Source organism: Saimiri boliviensis, chromosome 20 (assembly GCF_048565385.1).
Source record: "Saimiri boliviensis isolate mSaiBol1 chromosome 20, mSaiBol1.pri, whole genome shotgun sequence".
In the NCBI taxonomy this organism is placed as follows: Eukaryota; Metazoa; Chordata; class Mammalia; order Primates; family Cebidae; genus Saimiri; species Saimiri boliviensis.
Genome location: NC_133468.1, coordinates 14,731,849 through 14,757,017, shown reverse-complemented (window position 1 = coordinate 14,757,017; position 25,169 = coordinate 14,731,849). Strand labels below are relative to the sequence as shown.

General features: G+C 40.3%; 1 protein-coding gene and 1 long non-coding RNA gene across 2 annotated transcripts in view; one reads left to right on the top strand and one right to left on the bottom strand.

Moving 5' to 3' along the window:
- Positions 1-17,075, top strand: part of RARS1 (arginyl-tRNA synthetase 1) — a 37,259-nt gene extending 20,184 nt beyond the window's left edge. Inside the window, exons 10-15 of the mRNA XM_003936173.3 lie at positions 179-357; positions 1,367-1,476; positions 6,633-6,738; positions 14,594-14,766; positions 15,646-15,893; positions 16,850-17,075. Coding sequence (XP_003936222.1) covers positions 179-357; positions 1,367-1,476; positions 6,633-6,738; positions 14,594-14,766; positions 15,646-15,893; positions 16,850-16,959 — 926 coding nt within the window. The 3' untranslated portion in view covers positions 16,960-17,075. The remainder of the gene's footprint in view (positions 1-178; positions 358-1,366; positions 1,477-6,632; positions 6,739-14,593; positions 14,767-15,645; positions 15,894-16,849) is intronic.
- A 1,150-nt stretch (positions 17,076-18,225) lies between these two features.
- Positions 18,226-25,169, bottom strand: part of LOC141582432 (uncharacterized) — a 41,674-nt gene continuing 34,730 nt past the window's right edge. Inside the window, exons 2-3 of the long non-coding RNA XR_012515272.1 lie at positions 21,665-21,839; positions 18,226-21,000 (exon numbers count right to left, since the gene is read on the bottom strand). This is a non-coding gene — a long non-coding RNA (uncharacterized LOC141582432). The remainder of the gene's footprint in view (positions 21,001-21,664; positions 21,840-25,169) is intronic.

Genomic DNA, 25,169 nt, shown 5'->3' with positions numbered 1-25,169 from the left:
TCCAAGGCTTCTAGTAGATCATCGTAAGGAAAAAATTATGTGATTTCTTTAGCTCTCTAATAAATATATTTTAAAATATTCTTCAAATAACTAAATATTTACGTAGTAGAATGACTAAGCATTCATTTTCCTTCAGGGTTCTTTAACTTTATTAATGAAGTTTTTTCTAACCCCGTAGGATTTGTGCAGGTGGATGATGGCAGAAAGATTGTGTTTGTTCCAGGGTGTTCCATACCATTAACCATAGTAAAATCAGATGGAGGTTATACCTATGATACATCTGACCTGGCTGCTATTAAACAAAGACTATTTGAGGAAAAAGCAGATATGATTATCTATGTGGTGGACAGTGGACAAGTGAGTTTATAGATTTGTATGTGTTTTACATTGTCTGATTGGAAGTAAAACAGTATGGTGAGGTTGGTGGCATTTGATGCTGAATGGCTATAAATTTTCCCAGAAGACTAAGATTCAGAACATCAGTATAACATAGAAGGAAGAGGGTTTGGCCCCAGACAAACTGGATGCTTCCTAGTTTTCCAGCTTGCCTCCACAAACTGGAGAAGGTTGTTACTCCTCTGAACCTCAGCAGTTGTTCCTGTCAATTGCTGAGGTTCAGAGGAGGTTGGGTTGTTGTGAGACCTAAAATGTAATCGAACTTTTTGCATGTGAACCTGCCCTTAATTCAGTTGCTTTTAAAAACCTTTGAACATAGTACAAAGTATAACTCTTGCTTTTAGTGTTTCTCATATATAGGGAATAAAAGAAGAGCTTTTATAGTAACACTTGTCTCACAAGATTTTTGAGCGATTTGAATTTTACAAATCTATTCCTAAGCAAAGAGTCTCAAGTCTTTTTTTTTTTTTTTTTTTCCCCGAGACGGGGTTTCGCTCTTGTTACCCAGGCTGGAGTGCAATGGCGCCATCTCGGCTCACCGCAACCTCCGCCTCCTGGGTTCAGGCAATTCTCCTGCCTCAGCCTCCTGAGTAGCTGGGATTACAGGCACGTGCCACCATGCCCAGCTAATGTTTTGTATTTTTAGTAGAGACGGGGTTTCACCATGTTGACCACGATGGTCTTGATCTCTTGACCTCGTGATCCACCTGCCTCGGCCTCCCAAAGTGCTGGGATTACAGGCTTGAGCCACTGCACCCGGCCTTTTTTTTTTTTTTAAAGAAGTCTAGGCCGGGCACGGTGGCTCACGCCTGTAATCCCAGCACTCTGGGAGGCCAAGGCAGGCGGATCACCTGAGGTCGGGAGTTCAAGACCAGCCTGACCAACATGGTGAAACCCCGTCTTTAAAAAATAAAAAGAAATAAATAAAAAGAGGACTAGCAAGTAACTTTCTGTTTCTGTTGATTTGTAGTCTGTGCACTTCCAGACAGTATTTGCTGCTGCTCAAATGATTGGTTGGTATGACCCTAAAGTAACACGAGTCTCCCATGCTGGATTTGGTGTGGTGCTAGGGGAAGACAAGTAAGTCTGGAAAATCTGAAGATGGTAATGATATACTTGGTCCCCACATTTCCTTTCAAGAGGCTACTTTTCATTTGATACCATGTTAGAATTAAGAAAGTCTACAGTTTTCTTTAGTCCTCTGTAAGCCCAGCTAAGTGATTTTGTATCTATAACATCACTGCCAGAGAATGTAGCCTTTTAGGTAGGTAGTATGTACAAAGTTGAATGAAAACCATCCTCTGTAGACCTAATAGATTATATATAACGGTTTTCTTCCTCTCCCACAAACCTAAATAGTCTGCTCAGATTTCAGACAGTGTTCAACAATATAGCTTATGCATTTTATAAATATTTTTTCCTTCAGGTTGAACATAGGCAAAAGCCATGTTACTGAGATTCCAATTTAAGTTTTAAGATTAATTGGTTTTGTTTTTATGTTCACTCCAAAAATACTCTTTATTAAGAACTGCATATTAATATTCATCCTTTTTTTTTTAAATGATTTTTCTATATTCTCAGTGTTTATGAAATAAGGTAAATACAACTGTGTTTTGATACAGTATTCCTCAGTTCAAAGGCACAACATCTTTTGTGGGGGGTTTTTTTTGTACTTTTTTTTTTTTTTTTTTTTTTATGAAAAAGATGGAGTTTCACCATGATGGCCAGGTTTGAACTTCTGACCTCAGGTGATCCACCCACCTCCGCCTCCCAAAGTGCTAAGATTACAGGCATGAGCCACCGTGCCCAGCTACATCTTTTGTATTTTAACCTCTTGTATTCACTAGTATATTTGGATCACTTACCAAAAATCCATGGCATCTTAGATTTGGTGACAGGACCTAAATATTGCCATCCCACAGAGGTGGTAATACTTCTAAAAATCATATGAGGTAGCTCAAGATGTTTGGCCAGCCAGTGTACAAAAGCCCTAATTGAACATGTCAAAGGCAGATTAGATATGTTAAGATACTATCTTAGATATAGATTATGTGGAGCTCAGAGACCTTGTTGAAAACAACATTTTCTAATTGTGTTACTTCTCCGTAGATGGATCTGTACATTCTCGAAATCAAAAGACACTAGGGGCCGGCATGGTGGCTCATGCCTATAATCCCAGTGCTTTAGGAGGCCAGTGCTGGAGGATTGCTTCAAACTAGGAGTTCTAAGAGCAATCTGGGCAAAATGGTAAAACTCCATTTCTGCCCCCACAAAAAAAAAAAAAAGAGAGGAAGGAAGGAAGAAGAGGCAGGGAGGGAGGAAGGGAAAGGAAAGACAGAAAAGCAAAGAAAGAAAGAGAAAACTTAGCCGGTTATAGTGGCATGCACCTGTAGTCCCAGCTGAGGATCACTTGAGCATCAGACATGGAGGTTACAGTCAGCCAAGATCATACCACTGCACTCTAGCCTGGGTAACAGATTGAAACTCTGTCTCAAAAACAAAAACAAAAAAGACACTAAGTCCTTACTATAGTGTTTATGAACATAAGAAAGTTTTTTTTTTTGAGACGGAGTTTCGCTCTTGTTGCCCAGGCTGGAGTGCAATGGCGTGATCTCGGCTCACCGCAACCTCCGCCTCCTGGGTTCAGGCAATTCTCCTGCCTCAGCCTCCTGAGTAGCTGGGATTACAAGCACACGCCACCATGCCCAGCTAATTTTTTGTATTTTTAGTAGAGACGGGGTTTCACCATGTTGACCAGGATGGTCTCGATCTCTTGACCTTGTGATCCACCCGCCTCGGCCTCCCAAAGTGCTGGGATTACAGGCTTGAGCCATCGCGCCCGGCTCAAAAATTTTTTATATAAGTAGAATGTTACTTAATAGTGTCTTAGTTTCTTAACAGTTGGTTTTTGGGACATTTCGATGATATTCCTATACTTGCTTAAAATTACTCACTAGTGCTCATATTATGGCATTTATAATTCATTTGTCATATAATGGCTAAAGGATTCTTGATAATTCAAAAAATTTTTATGCACTCAGCATTATGTAATTATAATATCCTAGCCCTTTTTTTTTTTTTTTTAATTAAAAAAATTTTTTTGTTGTTATTCTGTTTGGTTTTGAGACAGGGCCTCATCTTGTCACCCACGCTGGAGTGCAATGGCATGATCACAGTTCATTGCAGCCTCAACTTACTGGGTTTACATGATCCTCCTGCCTCTGCCTTCCAAGTAGCTGAGACCACAGGTGCACACCACTACACTTGGCTAATGTTTTCCATTTTTTTTAGTGGAGACAGGGTCTCACTATGTTGCCCAGGCTGGTCTCAAACTCCGGGCTCATGTCATCTCCTATCTCGACCTCCCAAAGTGCTGAGAGTACAGACATGAACCATCATGTCCAGCCTTTTTTTTTTTTTTTTTTGAGACGGAGTTTCACTCTTGTTACCCAGGCTGGAGTGCAATGGCGCGATCTCGGCTCACCGCAACCTCTGCCTCCTGGGTTCAGGCAATTCTCCTGTCTCAGCCTCCGGAGTAGCTGGGATTACAGGCACGCGCCACCATGCCCAGCTAATTTTTTGCACTTTAGTAGAGACGGGGTTTCACCATGTTGACCGGGATGGTCTCGATCTCTTGACCTCGTGATCCGCCTGCCTCGGCCCCCCAAAGTGCTGGGATTACAGGCTTGAGCCACCGTGCCCGGCCTCATTTTTTTTTTTTTTTAAAGAATAATTTAAATGATAGTTAACCTGTGACAACTTAGCATATTTTAAATATTTATCTCAACATGCTCACAGAGGGGAATGTGTATTAAAAAATGTTTTTTTTTTTAAAATACAGATTCTATTTTTAAATGACATTTTCTGTTTTAGTTTTTTGAATGATAATTTTATTTCATCTTCCTGCTATTCTGTGTACATCTGCATATGGAGCATGTGCTGTGCATGCTGTTGGCTGGATGCTCCAGAGTGTGTACACACAGATACACAGAACATAACCTCCTCCCTGAAGGAGCCTGTCATCTAGAGCAGATCAGATTCCTGTGGAGCTTGTGAAAATACACATGCAAGGCCCACTGTGGGAGTTACTGACTTATTGGGTCTAAAGTGGGTATTAGGCATCTGTGGGTTTTTTTAGAGCTCTTTCTTGGTATTTAGATATGCATTTCTCATTGTAGAGCCACTAGTCAGAATAGACCAAACCAAAAACAAAAATTCAAGGCAGGCATAGGTAGGGAGTAACTGAAAGGAACAGTAATTGCAAAGCACAAACATTAAAGACGATTTCCTTTAGCATTTTGACTGGTCTTCATGATGAGTTTCATTTTATCAGAGATTTGAAAGTGGGACACTTAAGGGGTTTATGGCATAAAGAAAGCTATGGAAATAGCCGGGCTCAGTGGCTCACGCCTGTAATCCCAGCACTTTGGGAGGCCAAGGCGGGTGGATCACGAGGTCAAGAGATCGAGACCATCCTGGTCAACATGGTGAAACCCTGTCTCTACTAAAAAATACAAAAAATCAGCTGGGCATGGTGGCGTGTGCCTGTAATCCCAGCCACTCAGGAGGCTGAGGCAGGAGAATTGCCTGAACCCAGGAGGTGGAGGTTGCGGTGAGCCAAGATCACGCCATTGCACTTCAGCCTGGGTAACAAGAGTGAAACTCCGTCTCAAAAAAAAAAAACGAAAGCTATGGAAATATATAATGTATTTGTGGAATAATAAAGGAGTTTTAATTCTGTTATTAGCAGAATTTTACAGGGCAAGTAAACTCTCAGGCAACCTCTGGAAATAAAACTTCAACAGAAAGTAGTGCATTTATTTTGGTACGCTTTGTGTAAAAAGGGATGCTTCATTGTTATGTCTGAAGGATTTTTAACAAAAGTGATATTATATCCTTGGTGTTGTATGAACTTTTTTGTTTAATTGGTAAAATTCAGTTTTTTCTAAATGCTTTTTAACAGCAACTATCCAGGGCAGTACTTACTAGTGCTTTTGCCCTATCCGTAGTGATTTTGATTGCAGTACATCTGAACAGGGTTCTGGCATCCTGGGGTTTTTTTCTGTTTTTTGTTGTTATTGTTTGTTTGTTTTTCAGCGCAACTGGGCCAGGTACAGTGTCTCCTGCCTGTAATCCCAACACTTGAGAGGCTGAGGTGGGAGGATCACTTGAGACCAGGAGTTTGATAGGAGCCTGGGCAACATAGTGAGAGACACCATCTCTACAAAAAATAAAAATTAAAAAATTAGCCGGGTGTGATGGCTCACCTATAGAATTAGCTATTTGGGAGGGTAAGGCAGAAGGATTACTTAAGCTCAAGGAGTTCAAGATTACAGTGAGCCATGACCATAATACTTCACTTCAGCCTGGGTAATAAAGCAAGACCCTGTCTCTAAAAATAAATAAGTGAATGAAGCAAGCAAGCAACTGGCTGTTCAAACATCTTTTTTTAAACCTTGCCAGGTGATTTTGGTATGAATCAAGGCTTGGTTATTACTGAACAAGAGGAATTAGTATACCAAGAAATTCAAGTGAGATTTTGGCAAAGAATTTGCTGACTTTCCAAGCAATTCTAGACACATATATTTTGATTAGTAATTTTTCTAAAAAGGTGAAACATCTGAGCCAAACTTTGTATTCCAAGAAAGCGAACAAATTAACAAATACCTTTTCTCTATTAGGAAATGTATTAAAGGTAAACATGTATAGAGTGCTGTTGAGGGCGAGAGCATAGGATGCTTTGAGTTGAGGGCAAGAGATGAAAGAAAGACACTTGATAGCACAGTATTTTATTCAGCACCCTCCCTGTTTGATGACTCGCATAAGGCATTGTTACCATTGGCATGAAGCCCTCTGTTAATAGTTCTCAGGGGCAACATATACCTTAGAGCAGGCATCCCCAAACTTTTTACACAGGGGGCCAGTTCACTGTCCCTCAGACCGTTGGAGGGCCGCCACATACTGTGCTCCTCTCACTGACCACCAATGAAAGAGGTGCCCCTTCCTGAAGTGCGGCGGGGGGCCGGATAAATGGTCTCAGGGGGCTGCATGTGGCCCGCAGGCCGTAGTTTGGGGACGCCTGCCTTAGAGATTTGAAACAGTCATATGTTACAGGTAGAGATTTGAAACAGTCATACGTTGCAGGTTGTGCTCAGGTCTCTTAGACCTTCATTTTCAAAGATTTCTAAGTTTAAAAGTCTGTTTCAAAATCTGATTGGGGCTTTTACATTTTTTAGGAAAAAGTTTAAAACGCGTTCGGGTGAAACAGTGCGCCTCATGGACCTTCTGGAAGAAGGACTAAAACGATCCATGGACAAATTGAAGGAAAAACAAAGAGACAAGGTAATCCAAAGCCTTATTGGTATAATGTATATCCTGAGCATTATAAGGAGTCAATCCACCTAGGACAAGGCTTATATTGCTCTGATTTTATTGAATAGTAAGTTTATTTTGTGAATTGCTGAGCATTTATTTAGAAAATACAGTTCTTGGCAATTAAAAAAGACCTTGTCTTTTTCCTCCTTTGTTAATGTAGCTTAGTATCTCTGCCGCTTAACGGCAATTCCCAGTGATAGAAGAATATTGCAGACTGAAGGGCTTTGATTCTTTGACTTACGTCAGAGTCTACATGTGCCAAGCTCGTTCTTTGGGAGCATTTGTAGAGTGGTTATAGCAGTCAATTCTTGCCACCCACGGCCATTGATGAACCTTCAGAGCAGGCAACATGATGGTCTGTCATAGCACCCTTAGAAATGACTGAGGTTGGGTTTGTATGGAATTTGAAGGAATTCAAAATGAAGAAAAGTCAACAAGAAAAATTGGTTGTTTTTTGTTTTTATTTTTTTTAAGTTTGGAGCAGTAGAGGAGAGGTCATGCCCAGGATCCTATAACCTCACCAGCAAGGAAAGTCACATTTTGGAAGGAACACACTACTGTAAACAGAGGAGTAAAACTACAAAAGAAGAAACAGACTAAGATGTGATGTCACATGAAATATCCCAATGCAAAAAAGGTGTTTTTTTTGGCTGGAGTGCAGTGGCGCGATCTCGGCTCACCGCAACCTCCGCCTCCTGGGTTCAGGCAATTCTCCTGCCTCAGCCTCCTGAGTAGCTGGGATTACAGACGCGCGCCACCATGCCCAGCTAGTGTTTTGTATTTTTAGTAGAGACGGGGTTTCACCACGTTGACCAGGATGGTCTCGATCTCTTGACCTCGTGATCCACCCGCCTCGGCCTCCCAAAGTGCTGGGATTACAGGGTTGAGCCACCGTGCCCAGCAGGTTTTTTTTTTTTTTTAGATTGGGTTTCACCATGATGGCCAGGCTGGTCTTGAACTCCTAACCTCAGGTGATCCACCCACCACGGCCTCCAAAAGTGCTAGGATTACAGGCGTGAGCCACCGCGCCCGGCCCAAAAAATGGTTTTGAGGAAAAGCTGTATTTGAGTTTAAATAGATCACTTACAATCCAGAGAGCATGAAGGCAGGCTGTAATTATGACTTTATCCTTTTCACTGCTCCATTTCCAATGCCAGCAAGAAGAAATCTCAAATTGGTTTTCTTTACTTCCAGTAGATAGTTTGAAGTTTACCAAGCTGGGATCTCCAAAATAGTTTTGCCTTTTAATCCTGGTCGTATTAGTATTATGCCATTTTTGCATCACTATAAAGAAATGCCTGAGACTGGGTAATTTATTTATTTATTTATTTTTTTATTTTTTATTTTTTGAGACGGAGTTTTGCGCTTGTTACCCAGGCTGGAGTGCAACAGCGCGATCTTGGCTCACCACAAACTCCGCCTCCTGGGTTCAAGCAATTCTCCTGCCTCAACCTTCTGAGTACCTGGGATTACAGGCACGCACCACCATGCCCAGCTAATTTTTTGTGTTTTTAGTGAAGACGGGATTTCACCATGCTGACCGGGATGGTCTCAATCTCTTGACCTCGTGATCCACCCGCCTCAGCCTCCCAAAGTGCTGGGATTACAGGCTTGAGCCACCGCGCCCGGCCCAAATTTACTTTTTTTTTTTTTTAAGACGGGGTTTCACCATGTTGGTCAGGTTGGTCTTGAACTCCCAACCTCAGGTGATCCGCCCACCTTAGCCTCCAAAGTGCTTGCATTACAGGCGTGACCCATCACACCCGGCGAGACTTGGTAATTTATAAAAGAAAAGAGGTTTAATTGGCTCATGGTACTTCTGGCTGTATGAGCATGGCACCAGTATCACTTGGCTTCTGGGGAGGCCTCAGGGCTTTTACTCATGGTGGAAGGTAAAAGGGGTGCAGGCAACTATACCTGGTGAAAGCAGGAGCAAGAGAGAGTTGGGGGCGGGGGAGAAGGTGGGAGAAGGTGCCACACCTTCTCCCACCTAAATGACCAGATCTCAAAAGAACTCACTGTCACAAAGACGGCACCAAGCCATAAGGAATCTGTCCCGATGAGCCAACTAAATCACAGGTCTAGGCACATCTGGCACAGTAGATGAAAAGTGGAAAGTTTAGTCATCTAGCCAGTTTGTTTAGTCTGCTAGTCTGCCTGTTGACAAAAATTGCTTTGGCTCTTTCATTTATTTAATCACCCCAGCTAGTATTTTTTTTTTTTTTTTTTGAGATGGAGTTTCACTCTTGTTACCCAGGCTGGAGTGCAATGGCGCAATCTCGGCTCACCACAACCTCCGCCTCCTGGGTTCAGGCAATTTTCCTGCCTCAGCCTCCTGAGTAGCTGGGATTACAGGCACACGCCACCATGCCCAGCTAATTTTTTGTATTTTTTTTTAGTAGAGACGGGGTTTCACCATGTTGACCTGGATGGTGTCGATCTCTTGACCTCGTGATCCACCCGCCTCGGCCTCCCAAAGTGCTGGGATTACAGGCTTGAGCCACCGCGCCCGGCCGTATTTTTTTAAGTTAATTTTAAATGTGTATGGTAAAATGCACAACTTCATGAATTTTTACATATTTATGCCTTACAATACCGCTTAAGATGTATTTTCATCACCCCAGAAATTTCCTATCATTATAAATCACTTTTGCTTATTCTGGAATTTCACATAAATGAAATCACATAGTATGTGTTCTTTTCCATGTCTATCAGTAGTTCATATGTTTTTTGTTTTGTTTTGTTTTGTTTTTGAGACAGTCTCACTCTGTTACTCAGGCTGGAGTGCAGTGGCAAGATCATAGCTGACTGCACCTTGACCTCCTGGACTCATGTAATCCAGGCGATCCTTCTACCTCAGCCTCCTGAGTAGCTGGGACTATAGGCACACGGTACCATACCTGGCTGATTTTTGTATTTTTTTTAGAGATGGGGTTTTGCCATTTTGCCCAGGCTGGAAGTCCTGGGCTCAAGCAGTTTACCCACCTTGGCCTCCAAAAGTGCTAAGATCAGAGGCATGAACCACCACACCAGCGGTACTTCATTTGTTTTTATTGCTGCATATTCTGTTATATGAAGGTGCCACATTTTGTTTACGCGTTCTCCTATTGGTGGACTTTGGGATTATTTCCAGTTATTGGCTGTTCAGAATACAAAGCTATTTTGAACATTATTGTTGAAGCCCTTCTAGAGGTACATGTGCTTTTTCTTTTGGATATATATCTAGGAATGGCATTGCTGGGTTGTAGGATTGTCTTGTTCTTAACTTTATTTTTAAGAATTGCCAAGGAAAAAGTGGTGACTGTATATACTCCCACTACTAACATATGAGAGTTTCATTGTACCATATATTTACCAACATTGGTGTATTAGTCAGGGTTCCCTAGAGGGACAGGACTAACAGGATAGATATATGTAAAGGGAGGTTTATTAAGCATTAACTTACATGATCACGATGTCCCACAATAGGCTTTCTTTAAGCTGAGGAGCAAGGATAGCCAGTCTTAGCCCCAAAACTGAAGAACTTGGAGTCAGATGTTCCAGGGTGGGAAGTATCCAGCACAGGAGAAAGATACAGGCTGGGAGACTAGGCCAGTCTCTCCTTTTCACTTTTTTCTCCCTACTTTATGTTCGCTAGCAGCTGATTAGATGGTGCCTACCCAACTAAGGTTGGGTCTGCCCTTCCCAGCCCACTGACTCAAATGTTAATCTCCCTTGGAAACACTTGCAAAGACACACCAGGATCAATACTTTGTATCCTTCAGTCCAATCAAGTTAACAGTATTAAACATCACAATTGGCTTAGTCAGTGTTTTTTATTTTAGCTTTTCTGATGAGTGTGTAGTGATTTATCGTGATTAAAATTTGCATTCCTCTGATTAATAATGATATTGACCACCTTTTCTTTATTTTTATTTATTGTTTTAAGACAGAATCTCAGTCACCCAGGCTGGAGTGCAGTGGCATGATCTCAGCTTACTGCAACCTCCATCTCCAAGGTTCAAGTGAGTCTCCTGCCTCAGCCTCCCTAGTAGCTGGGACTACAGGCACATGGCAACACACCAGGCTAATTTTTGTATTGCTTGTAAAGATAAGGTTTTACCATGTTGGCCAGGCTGGTCTCAAACCCCTGGAACCAGCAGTCTGCCTGCCTCAGGTTCCGAAAGTGCTGGGATTATAGGCGTGAGCTACCGTGCCTAGCCTGACTACGTTTTCTTAAGCTTATTGATCATCTAGATAACTTTCTCTTGTGAAGAATCTGTTGTCTTTTGCTTATTATTATTATTTTGCTTTAGACAATATTTATATTTATACATTTTTGCCCATTCCTGCAGGTTTTTGTTGTTGTTGTTGTTTTGTTTTGTTTTGTTTTGTTTTTTAAGGAGATAGGGTTTCACTATTTTGGCCAGGCTGGTCTCGAACTCCTGAACTTGTGATCCACCCAACTTGCCCTCCCAAAGTGCCAGGATTACAGTCATGAGCCACCGCACCCGGCCTCCTGCAGTTGTTTTGCTTCCATTTGAGATTATTTTTTTATCAGTCTGAAGGTCTTTATTTTATTTTATTTTTGCATGGGTCTGCTGGGGTGACAGATTCTTTCAGAATTTTCTATTGTCCAAAAATGTCTTTATGTTGCCTTCAGTTTTGAACAGTGTTTTTATTGAGTATAGAATTCTAGTTTGGCAGCTGTTTTCAGCATTCTTAGAGATGACATTCCACAGAACTGGAGAGGACCAGTGGGGCTGGGGGGAGGAAATAAATAAAAATGATATTCCATTGTCTTTCAGCTACCATAGTTTCCTTTGAAAATCAGTTGAAAGTTTCATTGTTTCTCCTTTGAAAGTATGTATCTTTCTCTCACACTTTTTTTAGTATTTTTCTTATGCTTTATTTTCAGTACTTTCACTAAGAAATGCATAAGTGTGGTTTGGGGAGTCATTTTTGTTTTTACCCTGTGGGGCCTGCTGAGCTTCCTAAATATGTGGGTTGAGTTCTTTCATCATGTTAGGAAAATTCTTGGCCATATCTCTTCAAATACTACTACTTTTCCTCATTCTGTTATTTTTGGAACTCCAAGTACATAATGTTAGAACTTGTGACTGTATCTCATGTGTTTCTTATGCTCTGATTCATTTTTTTTCTCTTGCTTTATTTTGAATATTTTCTACTTCAGATATTATATTTTGATATTCTGTGCTTAAGGTATTTCTTGAAATTTTTCATCTTTCCATCCAGGTTTCTTCCTCTTTTCCTTTTAATTTTTTTAACATGTTAGTCTTAAACATTTTGAAACAGTTTTAGGCATAAAAAAGTTGCAAGAGGCTGGGTGCAGTGGCTCACGCATGTAATCCCAGCACTTTGGGAGGCCGAGGCGGGTGGATCATAAGGTTAAGAGATTGAGACCATCCTGGCCAACATGGTGAAACCCCGTCTCTACTAAAAATACAAAAAAAATTAGCTGGGCATGGAGGCACGGGCCTGTAGTCCCAGCTGTTTGGGAGGCCGAGGCAGGAGAATTGCTTCAACCCAGGAGGAGGAGGTTGCAGTGAGCCAAGGTCACGCCCCTGCGCTCCAGCCTGGCGCCTGGTGACGGACTGAGACTCTCTCTCAAAAAAAAAAAAAAGTTACAAGATAGCAAAAAGAATTTTATATCTTTCATTTAATATCCCCAGATACTAATATCCTTAATAGCTATATAGTATGGTTTTCAAAATCAGGAAATTAACATTGATACAATACCATTAACGAATCTGCAGTCCTTATTCTGGTTGCACAGTTGGTGTCATCACTAATGTCCTTTTTCTAGTCTAAGATCCAGTCCAAGATAACATATTACATTTAGTTATCAAGTCTCCTCCTCTTTAATCTGGGCAGTTCCTTGGTCTGTCTTTGACTTTCATGACCTTTGACACTTATGAAGTCTGCTGGTCCATTACTGTTTTTTAATATCACTTGGTTGGATTTGTCTGATACTACCTCCTGTTCTGTTACATTGTTTCCAGGTTATACAGTCTTCTAAGAATCGATGCACATGATGCTGATAAGCTTTATGATTAGTAATAGTAATTTTGATCTCTTTGGTAAGATCATAGTGTCAGTTTTCTCTGCTGTAAAGTTAGTTTTTTCCCCCTGTCATTAATAAGTATTTTTTAAGTAGCTTCATCTTAAACAATTTCAGACTTTAAAGTTGCTATTATCTTTTTTCTTTTGTTTCTGTTGTCTCGATTCTCTCATAGCCCTTTCTACTCCCTCTCCTTAGTATTTGGTCATTTCATCTTGCTCTTTTATCTTTTTTCCCCCCCAAGACATAGGGGTCTCACTGTGCTGTCCAGATTGGTTTCAAACTCCTGGCTTCAAGTGATCCTTCTGCCTCAGTCTCCCAAGTAGCTGCTGCATTACAGGCACAAACAATTACACCTGGCTCATCTTGCTTTTTTAGAAAATGTTATTGGGTGCTGGGCATTATGAAGGGAAAATACAAGGATTCTGGCTGAGGTTATTTCCCTCCAGAGACTGTTAAGTTTTCTTCTAGCTGGCAGATAGCATACCAGCTGATTAACGTGACCCTGTTGATACTGGTTTTATGCTTCTTTAGGGTTGAACTACTTAAATTTTACCTTTATGCCTAGAGTGAATTCCTTACTCCTAAAATATGGCCCTCTGACCATATTTCAATGGTGTGTGCTAATGCACTTCCAGTTTGCTGCTGTGGCACTGCCCAGTGTTACACAGCTGCTGAAATCACTGCTTCAGGTCTTTACTTGCTGTTTCCTGATAGATTTTTTTTGGAGTCTTGCCTTGTCCATAGCAGCCATATGACAGTATGAAAGAAATTTGTTCACAGAATCTTTGACTCCTCTGTGGCTCCTTTTGGGGATTTTGGCCTTGCTTGTTTAGCAGCCCTGTATTCTAAACTCTCGTCTTCTCACCCCAGTAAGACCACTTCTTTCTGCTTGGGTTCGGTCCCCCTTGTCCACTGTGTAGGGTTGTGAAAAATGCCCTTAGGGAAAAAAACAAGTGAGCATGGACTCACTCCTTATTCCCTATGTTTTCCTTCTTTCAAGAACTGTAGCCCCAACTTTGCTTGTGTTGATGCTCTCTAGTGACTTCAAACAGTTGTTTCATATGTTTAACCCAGCTTTTAAATAGTTGCTTTTGGTAGAATGGTTAGTCTGCTGCAAGGTACTCTGTCATGGCCAGAAGCAAAGTCCTTAATTACTTACTTGTGGCCTAATGTTGCTTTAGAATACTTGAGCAAATATTAGCAAAATAGTGAATAAGTTTCTTCGTCTACTCTTAATACACCCTTGATTTCAATTAATTACTTAACCCAAATTTTTTATTTGTATTTTTCTTTGTTACTGTGTTTCCTATAACCTCATAATGTTCATAGTATAAAGTAGATGTAAACTAATAATTGATGCTTCTGGTTTCATATCTATGGAATACATTGGGAAAAGGTATTTATGCTGACATTTTACAAATTCAGTGTCTCATAGAAACATTCTTCATTGTGCATAATGCATTTTATATTTTCATTATTTTCTTTGTACGTTAGCCCATGTCCTGCCTCAGTGCCAACGTTTATTTTTATTTATTTATTTTTAAGACAGTCACCATGTTGGTCAGGCTGGTCTTGAACTCCCGACCTCAGGTGATCTGCCCGCCTTGGCCTCCAAAGTGCTTGGATTACAGGCGTGAGCCACCACGCCCGGCCAGTGTCAACATTTATTAAAGTTTATTGATAAAAGAATATCTATGAGCCACCAGGGCAAAAGCAGCAATCAGTAAGCTATGAAATATTGTTTTGTTTTTCCCAAAGGTCTTAACTGCAGAGGAATTGAAAGCTGCTCAGACATCTGTTGCTTATGGCTGTATCAAATATGCTGACCTTTCCCATAACCGGTTGAATGACTACATCTTCTCCTTTGACAAAATGCTAGATGACAGAGGAAATACAGCTGCTTACTTGTTGTATGCCTTCACTAGAATCAGGTAATTATTGGTAGACATTGTTTTATATTGAATCAAATGAAAAGCATGTTACTCCAAAATGAAACGGTCTTGCTCTCAAATGATCTTCCCACCTTAGCCTCCTGAGTAGCTGGGATTACTGATGTACCACCATTACACCTGGCTCTAAGATGGTTTGTTTGGTGTTTTTTGTTTTTTGTTTTGTTTTTTTTGAGAAGGAGTCGCACTCTGTTGCCCAGGCGAAAAGTGCAATGGTGCGATCTCGGCTTACTGCAATCTTTGCTTCCCAGGTTCAAGTGATTCTCCTGCCTCAGCCTCCCCAGTAGCTGGGATTACAGGTATCCACCACCATGCCCAGCTAACTTTTGTATCATTATTAGAGACGGTTTCACCATGCTGGTGAGGCAGGTCTCGAACTCTAGACCTCAAGTGATCTGTCCACTTTGGCCTCCCAAAGTGCCGAGATTACAGGCATGAGCCATCACACCCACCCTAGAGTGGTTATTTTTTTGTTTAGATTTATTTTTCTGTCTACAAGTATCTTTGGAAATATGTTCTCTTTTAGAATTGCAAGTTATCCCAGCATCCCTAAACCTGGCTCTAATTGCACTTGCCAGTATTCTCCTAGATGCTCTGTGTTTAAATATCTGGGAAGTGTCAGCTAATCCCCTAAAAGAATTACATTTCCATTTTTAGTGTTATGAAATGCTTTCGGTCAGGTTATTAGTTTTGCCTAATAGTATGCCCTATAATAAAATACTTCATTTATATAGGAACTTCTTTATAGTTGGTGATAATTTCTGATTTACATGAATCACTTCTTAGTACATGTTGAGTGGAGAACGAGTGTGCCTAAGAAGAGGGAACAGTGGTGGTTGCCTGATGGTTTTTTCTTTTAAGGTCTATTGCACGTCTGGCCAATATTGATGAAGAAATGCTCCAAAAAGCTGCTCGAGAAACCAAGATTCTTTTGGATCATGAGAAGGAATGGAAACTAGGCCGTTGCATTTTACGGTTCCCTGAGATTCTGCAAAAGATTTTAGATGACTTATTTCTCCACACTCTCTGTGATTATATATATGAGCTGGCAACTACTTTCACAGAGTTCTATGATAGCTGCTATTGTGTGGAGAAAGACAGACAGACTGGTGAGTGTCTTGTCTTTTTTTTTTTTCCTAGGAGACATGGATCTTTGCTCTGTCCCTTGGGCTGGAGTGCAGTGGTGAAATCATAGCTCACCGCAGCCTCAAACTTCTGGCCTCAAGTGGTTCTCCCACTCGAGCCTCCCAAATGGCTGGAATTATACATGTGAGCTACTGTATTAGTAGCCATGTTGGGGATGGGTGCCATCAAGGCATTTGAATTGTGTAGGAGTGGTTTTCAGGTTTATTTTATTCATGGAAACTTTCCCTTTTTCCCTAACAGTTGTATAGTGATTCATATCATATAAAAGAACAAAATTTGAAGTAGCACATTAAACCAGAAATGGGAATCCTGCCCAGTTAGTGTGTTTTTCTACCATCAGGCACATGAGATAGAACCTTAGGACTCCAAAGAAAACATTGGGAAGATTACTGAGAGTAGGACATTTCCAACAAACAGTGTGTTTGTGGGTCCCAGAAGGAATCTGAGTGTTTTTGATAATGGAAACATTGGAAAACAATTATCTTTTCTTACCTTAGACTCTCTGCTGTCTGTCTTATTACATAGTTAATGAAGTTGACTGAATTAATGTATTATAAGGCAAATAGGCATTTGTTAAGAGTCATGCCTGAGAACTGAAACTTTATTAAGGAAAAAAAAATCACCAATATGTTAATAATAAGGTTTATAGTTATTTCAGACTGTTAGGAAAAAATTTTTTTTAAAGTAAAATTTGCTGTTCTAATCATCACAGACCTTATAGCTCTTTTTAACAGAAATGCCTTTATTTTTTTAATTGTCTGTCTTCATAGTTTAAGGTAAAAGATTCTAGTTAAAACCCAAAAAATCTGTGGGTTGGGCTATGCACTTCTGACTAAAATTTGCAAGTAATATAGGTTCTTTAATAATGATTTTCAAAAAGGAAAACAAGTTAATAAGCAGCTTTTTTCTGTCTTTTCAGGAAAAATATTGAAGGTGAACATGTGGCGTATGCTGTTATGTGAAGCAGTAGCTGCTGTCATGGCCAAGGGGTTCGATATCCTGGGAATAAAACCTGTCCAGAGGATGTAATCCTTCTTAGGTTTGAACACTGTGTGTTTTTACCAAAGTGGCCATTGGCACTGTTTGCTTTTTTACAATCATGTGGACACAAGCGTAAGTAAAGAAAATTTGTCAACTATGCAAAATGTGGTTTTTTATCTCTAACAACTAGAATTCTAAAAAGAAAAAAAATCATTTTCACAAATATGCTTATATCTTGCTGAGCATTAAATCAAAATGGCTTTTAGTGGAGGCCATGAAATAACAGGATTTGTGCACCACAGTAAGAGAGTATTGACTTGGCAGGAATGTTTCATTAATTTTAATTAGATAAGAAATTCCATTTATTGACCCTGAAAAGACTGACTTGGCAGAAATGTTTTATTAATTTTAATTAGATAAGGAATTCCATTTATTGACCCTGAAAAGGCCCCAAGAACTTTACACATCTCCATTGTCCCATTCATGTCTCATTTCATTGTTCTGAGAGAGATATTTATCCCTGTTTTACAAGTAACAAAACTTGAGACTGCACAGAGATAAGTAACTTGCCCTGGATTGCTCAGGAACAAAATTTACATTCACACCCATGCATGTTTAAAATCCCAAATTCAGGCCATCTCATTTCATTTTCAATTTGTATTGGCAGATTCCAGTAACTGCCAACTCAGTAATCAGTGTGTGGAGTTGTACCCCAAAACCTCGCTTGCTGCCACTACCCATCTCCACATTCTGTCCTGCTACAAGTACTCCAATTTCATGAAATGAGACAATATGCCTTGCCTGGGGGATGAATCGTGACTGGTCTAAGGGAAATCATGGCAATCTTCTTCTTAGCCTGGACGTTCATGCTAGGTTTCCACTCTCCTTTGCAACTAGGATTGGCATACGGCCAGTGAGATGTTAAGAGTTAATCTTGAGCGTCAAGAAAATTTCCAGTCTATATTTCCTTGCCCCCTTCCCCTGAACCCGGATCTGTTATATTGCCAGGGTCATCTTTTCTTAAAATGGAAAAAGCCTGAATTTGAGACTTTTTTTTAAGAAAAGCCTGAATTTGAGACTTTTTTTAAGAAAAGCCTGAATTTGAGACTTTTTTTTAAGAAAAGCCTGAATTTGAGACTTTTTTTAAGAAAAGCCTGAATTTGAGACTTTTTTTTAAGAAAAGCCTGAATTTGAGACTTTTTTAAAGAAAAGCCTGAATTTGAGACTTTTTTTAAAGAAAAGCCTGAATTTGAGACTTTTTTTTAAGAAAAGCCTGAATTTGAGACTTTTTTTTAAGAAAAGATGACCCTGGCAATATAACAAATCCGGGTTCAGGGGAAGGGGGCAAGGAAATATAGACTGGAAATTTTCTTGACGCTCAAGATTAACTCTTAACATCTCACTGGCCGTATGCCAATCCTAGTTGCAAAGGAGAGTGGAAACCTAGCATGAACGTCCAGGCTAAGAAGAAGATTGCCATGATTTCCCTTAGACCAGTCACGATTCATCCCCCAGGCAAGGCATATTGTCTCATTTCATGAAATTGGAGTACTTGTAGCAGGACAGAATGTGGAGATGGGTAGTGGCAGCAAGCGAGGTTTTGGGGTACAACTCCACACACTGATTATTGAGTTGGCAGTTACTGGAATCTGCCAATACAAATTGAAAATGAAATGAGATGGCCGGGCGTGGTGGCTCATGCCTGTAATCCAAGCACTTTGGAGGCCAAGGCGGGCCGATCACCTGAGGTCAGGAGTTCAAGACCAGCCTGACCAACATGGTGAAACCCTGTCTTTAAAAATTTAATTAATTAAATTTTAAAAATGAAATGAGATTGCATGTAAAGCCAACACAATAGAAAAATGAACGCTTAATGAGCATGAATTGTATCATACTATGCTGTTTCTAAAAGTCTACAAGCTTAGAGGAACCTTAGGATCTTAATGAGTCATAATAATAGCTTCCATTCACAAACAAACTGGTATATATAAGTCTATCATGTCCACATTAGATCTCTGCTTCCGCCAGCAAACATGGGGAGGCTAAGCAGTTTCCTCTACTAACTGCAAAGACAGTCCACCTAGACTACTGAGCCCAGGGGTCAGAAGACTTGGAGATTTTATGAATTAAAAACAGGATTCAGTGAGATGGGGGAGAAAAAGATGAAAGACTAGGGGAGTATGTTAACCAAAGGTCATGATAAGTTCATAAACTGTAGTATCATCTCAGATTCCCAAGACCATAACTATGTCTTTAAAACATTGTCGTCTTGCCGGGCGCGGTGGCTCAAGCCTGTAATCCCAGCACTTTGGGAGGCAGAGGCAGGTGGATCACGAGGTCGAGAGATCGAGACCATCCTGGTCAACATGGTGAAACCCCGTCTCTACTAAAAATACAAAAAATTAGCTGGGCATGGTGGCGCGTGCCTGTAATCCCAGCTACTCAGGAGGCTGAGGCAGGAGAATTGCCTGAACCCAGGAGGCGGAGGTTGCGGTGAGCCGAGATCGCGCCATTGCACTCCAGCCTGGGTAACAAGAGCGAAACTCCGTCTCAAAAAAAAACAAAAAACAAAAAAAATACATTGTCTTACCATAATTTATAGATATATAAATACCATTTGATAATGTAGATATTATCAGAAACCTTTCCTTAGGAATAGTATAGTTCTGATTCTCCTGTTTTTAGAGACAAGGTCTTGGTCTGTTTTCCAGGCTGGAGTGCAATGGTGCCTTTTTTTTTTGAGACAGAGTCTCAGTGCCCAGGCTGGAGTGCAGTGGTACGATATGTTGGCTCACTGCAACCTCCACTTCTCGGGTTCAGGTGATTCTTGTGTCTCAGCCTCCCGAGTAGCTGGGACTACAAGCGCGCACTACCATGCCTGGCTAATTTTTTGTATTTTTAGTACAGACATGGTTTCACCGTGTTGGCCAGGCTGGTCTCGAACTGCTGACCTCAGGTGATCCGCCCACCTTGGCCTCCCACAGTGCTGGGATTATAGGCATGAGTCACTGTGCCCAGCCATTCACCATACCTTTTGGGCGCAAGTGATCCTCCCGCTTCAGCCTCTGTAGTAGCTCTGACTATGGGTGTGCTGATTAGCCTGTTATTTATTTACTTACTTACTTACTAAGTTATTTTTTGACACAGAGTCTCTCTCTGTCACCCAGGCTGGAATGCAGTGGCACAATCTCAGCTCACTGCAACCTCCACTTCCCGGGTTCAGGCAGTTCTTTTGCCTCAGTCTCCCAGGAAGCTAGGACTACAGGTGTGTGCCACCACACCCAGCTAACTTTTTGTATTTTTAGTAGAGGGCATTTCACTGTGTTAGCCAGGATGATCTCAATCTCCTGACCTTGTGATGCCCCCGCCTCAACCTCCCAAAGTGCTGGGATTACAGGCATGAGCTACTGCGCCCAGCCTAGCCTGTTTTTAATGTGCTAGCCTTTGGGAAAACAAAGCCAATTTGACTTAAGATAATCCTTAATCTTATTTAAGCCTGTGGGCCTTTGTGACTCTCAAACTTGCCTTCGCTTGACCTCTAAAAAAAGTCAAAATAATTTTTCATTGGTTACAAGAAAAAATATGCTTTTCAGATGTTCATTCATTTATCCTAACAAATGGAATAATCTTTTCTGTGACCTCAAGCTTATTTACTGCATTCTAGGAAATTACTGTGCTGTATAGCAATAGCTCTAAACACCATTGATTGCAATATACTATGGTTTTGCACTACTAAAAAAAAAACTTGACCAACTTTTAAACTGATAGAACGTTTGTATAAGTTCGAATTTTCATTTCACGTGTACTGAAGTGTTTTAGACTTTTATCACGTATCACTTATGTGCAAATTTAGCAAAGAAAAACACAACTGAAGTAAATGGGTTAAAATACTCCCACAACTTACCAGTCCTCTCTGTTGAGACACTTTTTGATGCGGTCATTAACATCTGTCTTTACTAGACAATATCATCCTCTATGCTGTCAAAAACATTGATGATGCAGTGTTTTGATGTTCCACTGTAGTTCCCAGGATTATTATCTGAGTCCTAATATTCATGTGAAGACAGTGATGACTGTCACAACCATCATCTGTGAGATACATTGCAATTACAGAAATGTTAGAATGTACATCCCAAAATTGATTAAACACAATAGTGTGAGGAATGAGGAAAATGAAGTTGGTAGGAAAAAGTTTGACCTGGTATGGTCCAATGTCGAAATATAAATTTTCCACATTCCATTCTTTAATTTACAGAATTAAATTAATTTACAGACCTGTTTGCTGAGCTAATCTATTTCTTAAGTCTCTACTCAATGCTTTCCCAGGGCTACCTGAAGGCTTCCATCATCCAAAGATACCTGGTTTGCCAGAATTCAGTTACTCTCCCCAATCCCAACCCCAATGAGAATTCTGTGCCAATCTCACCACCACTGGCACTTCATAGGGCCAGTAGAATGACATTTAAAGTCCAAAAGTGGGGGAAACTTAATCAAGATCTCTATATTCAGCAAAGCAGTTCTTCAAAAATAAAGATGGTATTAAGATGTTTCCCAATAAACAAAAAGTTTGTCACTAGGAGACCATCCTTACAAGAAATGCTAAATGTTGAAATGTAAGGACCCTAGACTAACAAAAATAACACAAGTAACATCAATAAAGGTAAGTACATAAAAAGTGTAAAAGATAAAATCAAGTATATAAAAGTATAAAAATTAATAGTAATGTATTTTTTATTTGTAACTTTTTTCTTACTTAAAAGGCAACTGTGGAGATGGGTGTGGTGGCACAGGCCCTGTAGTATCAGCTGTTGAGGAGACCGAGGTGGGAAGACTGCTTGAGTCCAGGAGTTTGAGGCTGTAGTGTGCTATGATCACCTCTGTAAATAACCACTGCACTCCAGCCTGGGCAACATAATGAGACATCATCCCTAAAACATAAAAATTTTTAAAAATTAAAAGGGCAACTGCATAAATCTATGTTGATGGACATATAATGTGTAAAGACGGACATATAATGTATAAAAACTGCTGATAGATGTAAAACAACATAAATCTATGTTGATGGACATACACTGTATAAAGATGTAATTCGTGACAAAAACAAAGCTATAAAAGGAAATAGAAGACTGCTGTATAGGAGCAGAGATTTTGTATACTACTGAAACTAAGTTGATATTAATCTGAACTTGATTGTTATAAATTAAGATGTTAATTGTAACCCCCAGGACAACCACCAAGAAAATAACTCCAAAATATATGGTAAGAGAAATAACAAGGTAATTAACGTAGCACACTAAAATGAAAAATACCTGCTTAACATGTTGAAGGTATAAAGAAGAAAATAAGATGAGACATGAATGAATTAGAGAATAGAAAAACAATAGAGAAAATCAATTCAATCAAAAGTTGGTTTCTTAAGATCAGCAAAATTGACAAACCTTTATAGTTAGACTGAAAAAGATAACACTCAAATTATTAAAATCAGGCATGAGAGTAGAGATACTACTATTGACCTTACAGAATAAAAAGAATAGAGAATACAATTGTATGCCAAAAAAATTAGACAATTTAGATGAAATGGACAAATTCCTAGAAACATACAAACTACCAAAACTAACTCAAAATCTGAATAGACCTATGTAGCAAAGAGATTTAGTCAATAGTCAAAAACTTCCAACAAAGAAAACCCAAGGACCAGATGGCTTTTCTGGTGAATTCTACCAATTTTTTAAAGAAGACTTGTCCGGGCGCGGTGGCTGAAGCCTGTAATCCCAGCACTTTGGGAGACCGAGGCGGGTGGATCACGAGGTTGAGAGATCGAGACCATCCTGGTCAACATGGTGAAACCCCGTCTCTACTAAAAATACAAAAAACTAGCTGGGTGTGGTGGCGCGTGCCTGTAATCCCAGCTACTCGGGAGGCTGAGGCAGGAGAATTGCTTGAACCCAGGAGGCGGAGGTTGCGGTGAGCCGAGATTGTGCCGTTGCACTCCAGCCTGGGTAAAAAGAGCGAAACTCCGTCTAAAAAAAAAATAAAAAATAAAAAAATAAAAAAAAAAGACTTAACACCATTCCTTCTAAAACTCTTCAAAAAAAAAAAAAGGATCGGTTTTTTGTTTTTTAATCATCCAGCCCAAAATGTCAAGGATTGCTTTTTAACTCATTCTACAAGGATATTTTTATCCCAATATTCAAACCAAAAGCATCATAAAATAAGAAAACTTCAGATCAATTATCACATCAATACAAAAAATTCAATAATAGCAAACTGAATTCAGCAAAATACTAAAAGAACTGTACACATGACCAAGTGAGATTTAGCTGAGAAATGTAAAGGTGATTCAACATACGAAGTAAAATCACAGGATGGCCTGGTGGCTCATGCCTGTAATCCCAGCACTTTGGGCAGCAGAGGCAGGCGGACTGATTGAAGTCAGGTATTCAAGACCAGCCTGGCCAATGTGGTGAAATTCCTTATCTACAAAAAAATGCAAAACTAAGCCAGGCATTGTGGCATGCACCTGTAATCCCAGCTATTTGGGTGACTGAGGCACAAGAATTGCTTGAACCTGGGAGGCAGAGGTTGCAGTGAGCTGAGACTGAGCCACTGCACTCCAGCCTGAGTGTTTAACAGAATGAGACCTTGTCTCAAAAACAACAACAACAACAAAAAATCACAGTAATACATCATATTAATAAACTGAAGAGGGAAATTAAAACCCCACATGAGAATCTCAATAGACCAGAAACAAAGATGTTCACTCTTGTCACATCTATTCAATACTCTACTGGAAGTTCTAGCCAGGACAGCTAGGTGAGGAAAAATAAAAGGCTTTAAGGGCCGGGCGCGGTGGCTCAAGCCTGTAATCCCAGCACTTTGGGAGGCCAAGGCAGGTGGATCACGAGGTCGAGAGATCAAGACCATCCTGGTCAACATGGTGAAACCCTGTCTCTACTACAAATACAAAAAATTAGCTGGGCGTGGTGGTGCGTGCCTGTAATCCCAGCTACTCAGGAGGCTGAGGCAGGAGAATTGCCTGAACCCAGGAGGCGGAGGTTGCGGTGAGCCGAGATCGCGCCATTGCACTCCAGCCTGGGTAACAAGAGCGAAACTCCGTCTCAAAAAAAAATAAATAAATAAAAGGCTTTAAGATTGGAAAGGAAGAAATGAGATTATCACTATTTCCAGATAACATGGTCTTACATATAGAACATTCTAAAGACCACACACATATACAAAATTAGTGCTGATAAATCAGCAGAGTTGCAAGATAGAAACTCAATATAAAAATTTGTATTTCTAGACACTTGGAATGAACAACACAAAAATGATAGAACAATTTCACTTACGATAACACCAAAAGAACACAGTGGAAAAAAGAAACTGGTATATATATATACAATGGAATACTACTCAGCCATAAAAAGGAATGAATTAATGGCTTTCACAGCAACCTGGATAGGATTGGGGACTATTATTCTAAGCAAGGTAACTCGGGAATGGAAAACCAAACATCGTATGTTTTTTTTTTTTTTCATTGTCTAAACAGGATTTATTCTATTAAGATCCCATTACCAGGAGTTATTCTGAATTAATGTTAGATTGATTGGAATATTGACTCGCATTTAAGTTGAGCTAGAAGACAAGCACAGTCCTGTACCTGCCACTGTTATTAGTATTAGATGTAGCCTTTCTATATAACGGTAATCCTGTTTGAAGTTTTAATCAGTTTAATCCCCTTTCTGTAGGAGAGCTAGACGCCAAGATGTAAAATATGGTGACCCCATCACCCAGTGCTGGGACATCGAAGACAGTAAGCACAGGCCTGACATGCCTTCTCCCCCATTCAAAATGTCAAGTCCACTCTCTGTGTGCCTTCCCACTACATGAGTTAAGCCATCCACTACATAGGAAAATCTCCACCCTGTACAATGCACAGGCTCTGGAAGAGCAACAGGAAATCTTACAAATCAGCCTGTCTATGTGCCCAACCGAACAATCCTCTGTCATACCATTATTCATTTTAAAATTCCCAAACTGCAGCTTTTGTCTCTCCTCCACTACCCTATCCATCCCTGCAAAGCCTGAAAACGGCCATTAGAGACAAAACAGGATACAAGAGAAAACACTTGGACAACTAGAGTCACTCAAAGAGACCCCTCAGAAGTCCAGCAAAAGCCCAGCTCTCACTAGGCAACCCACACTTCACTTACACTCATCTATCAAATCATACATTCATTCAATCAACAAATATTTAT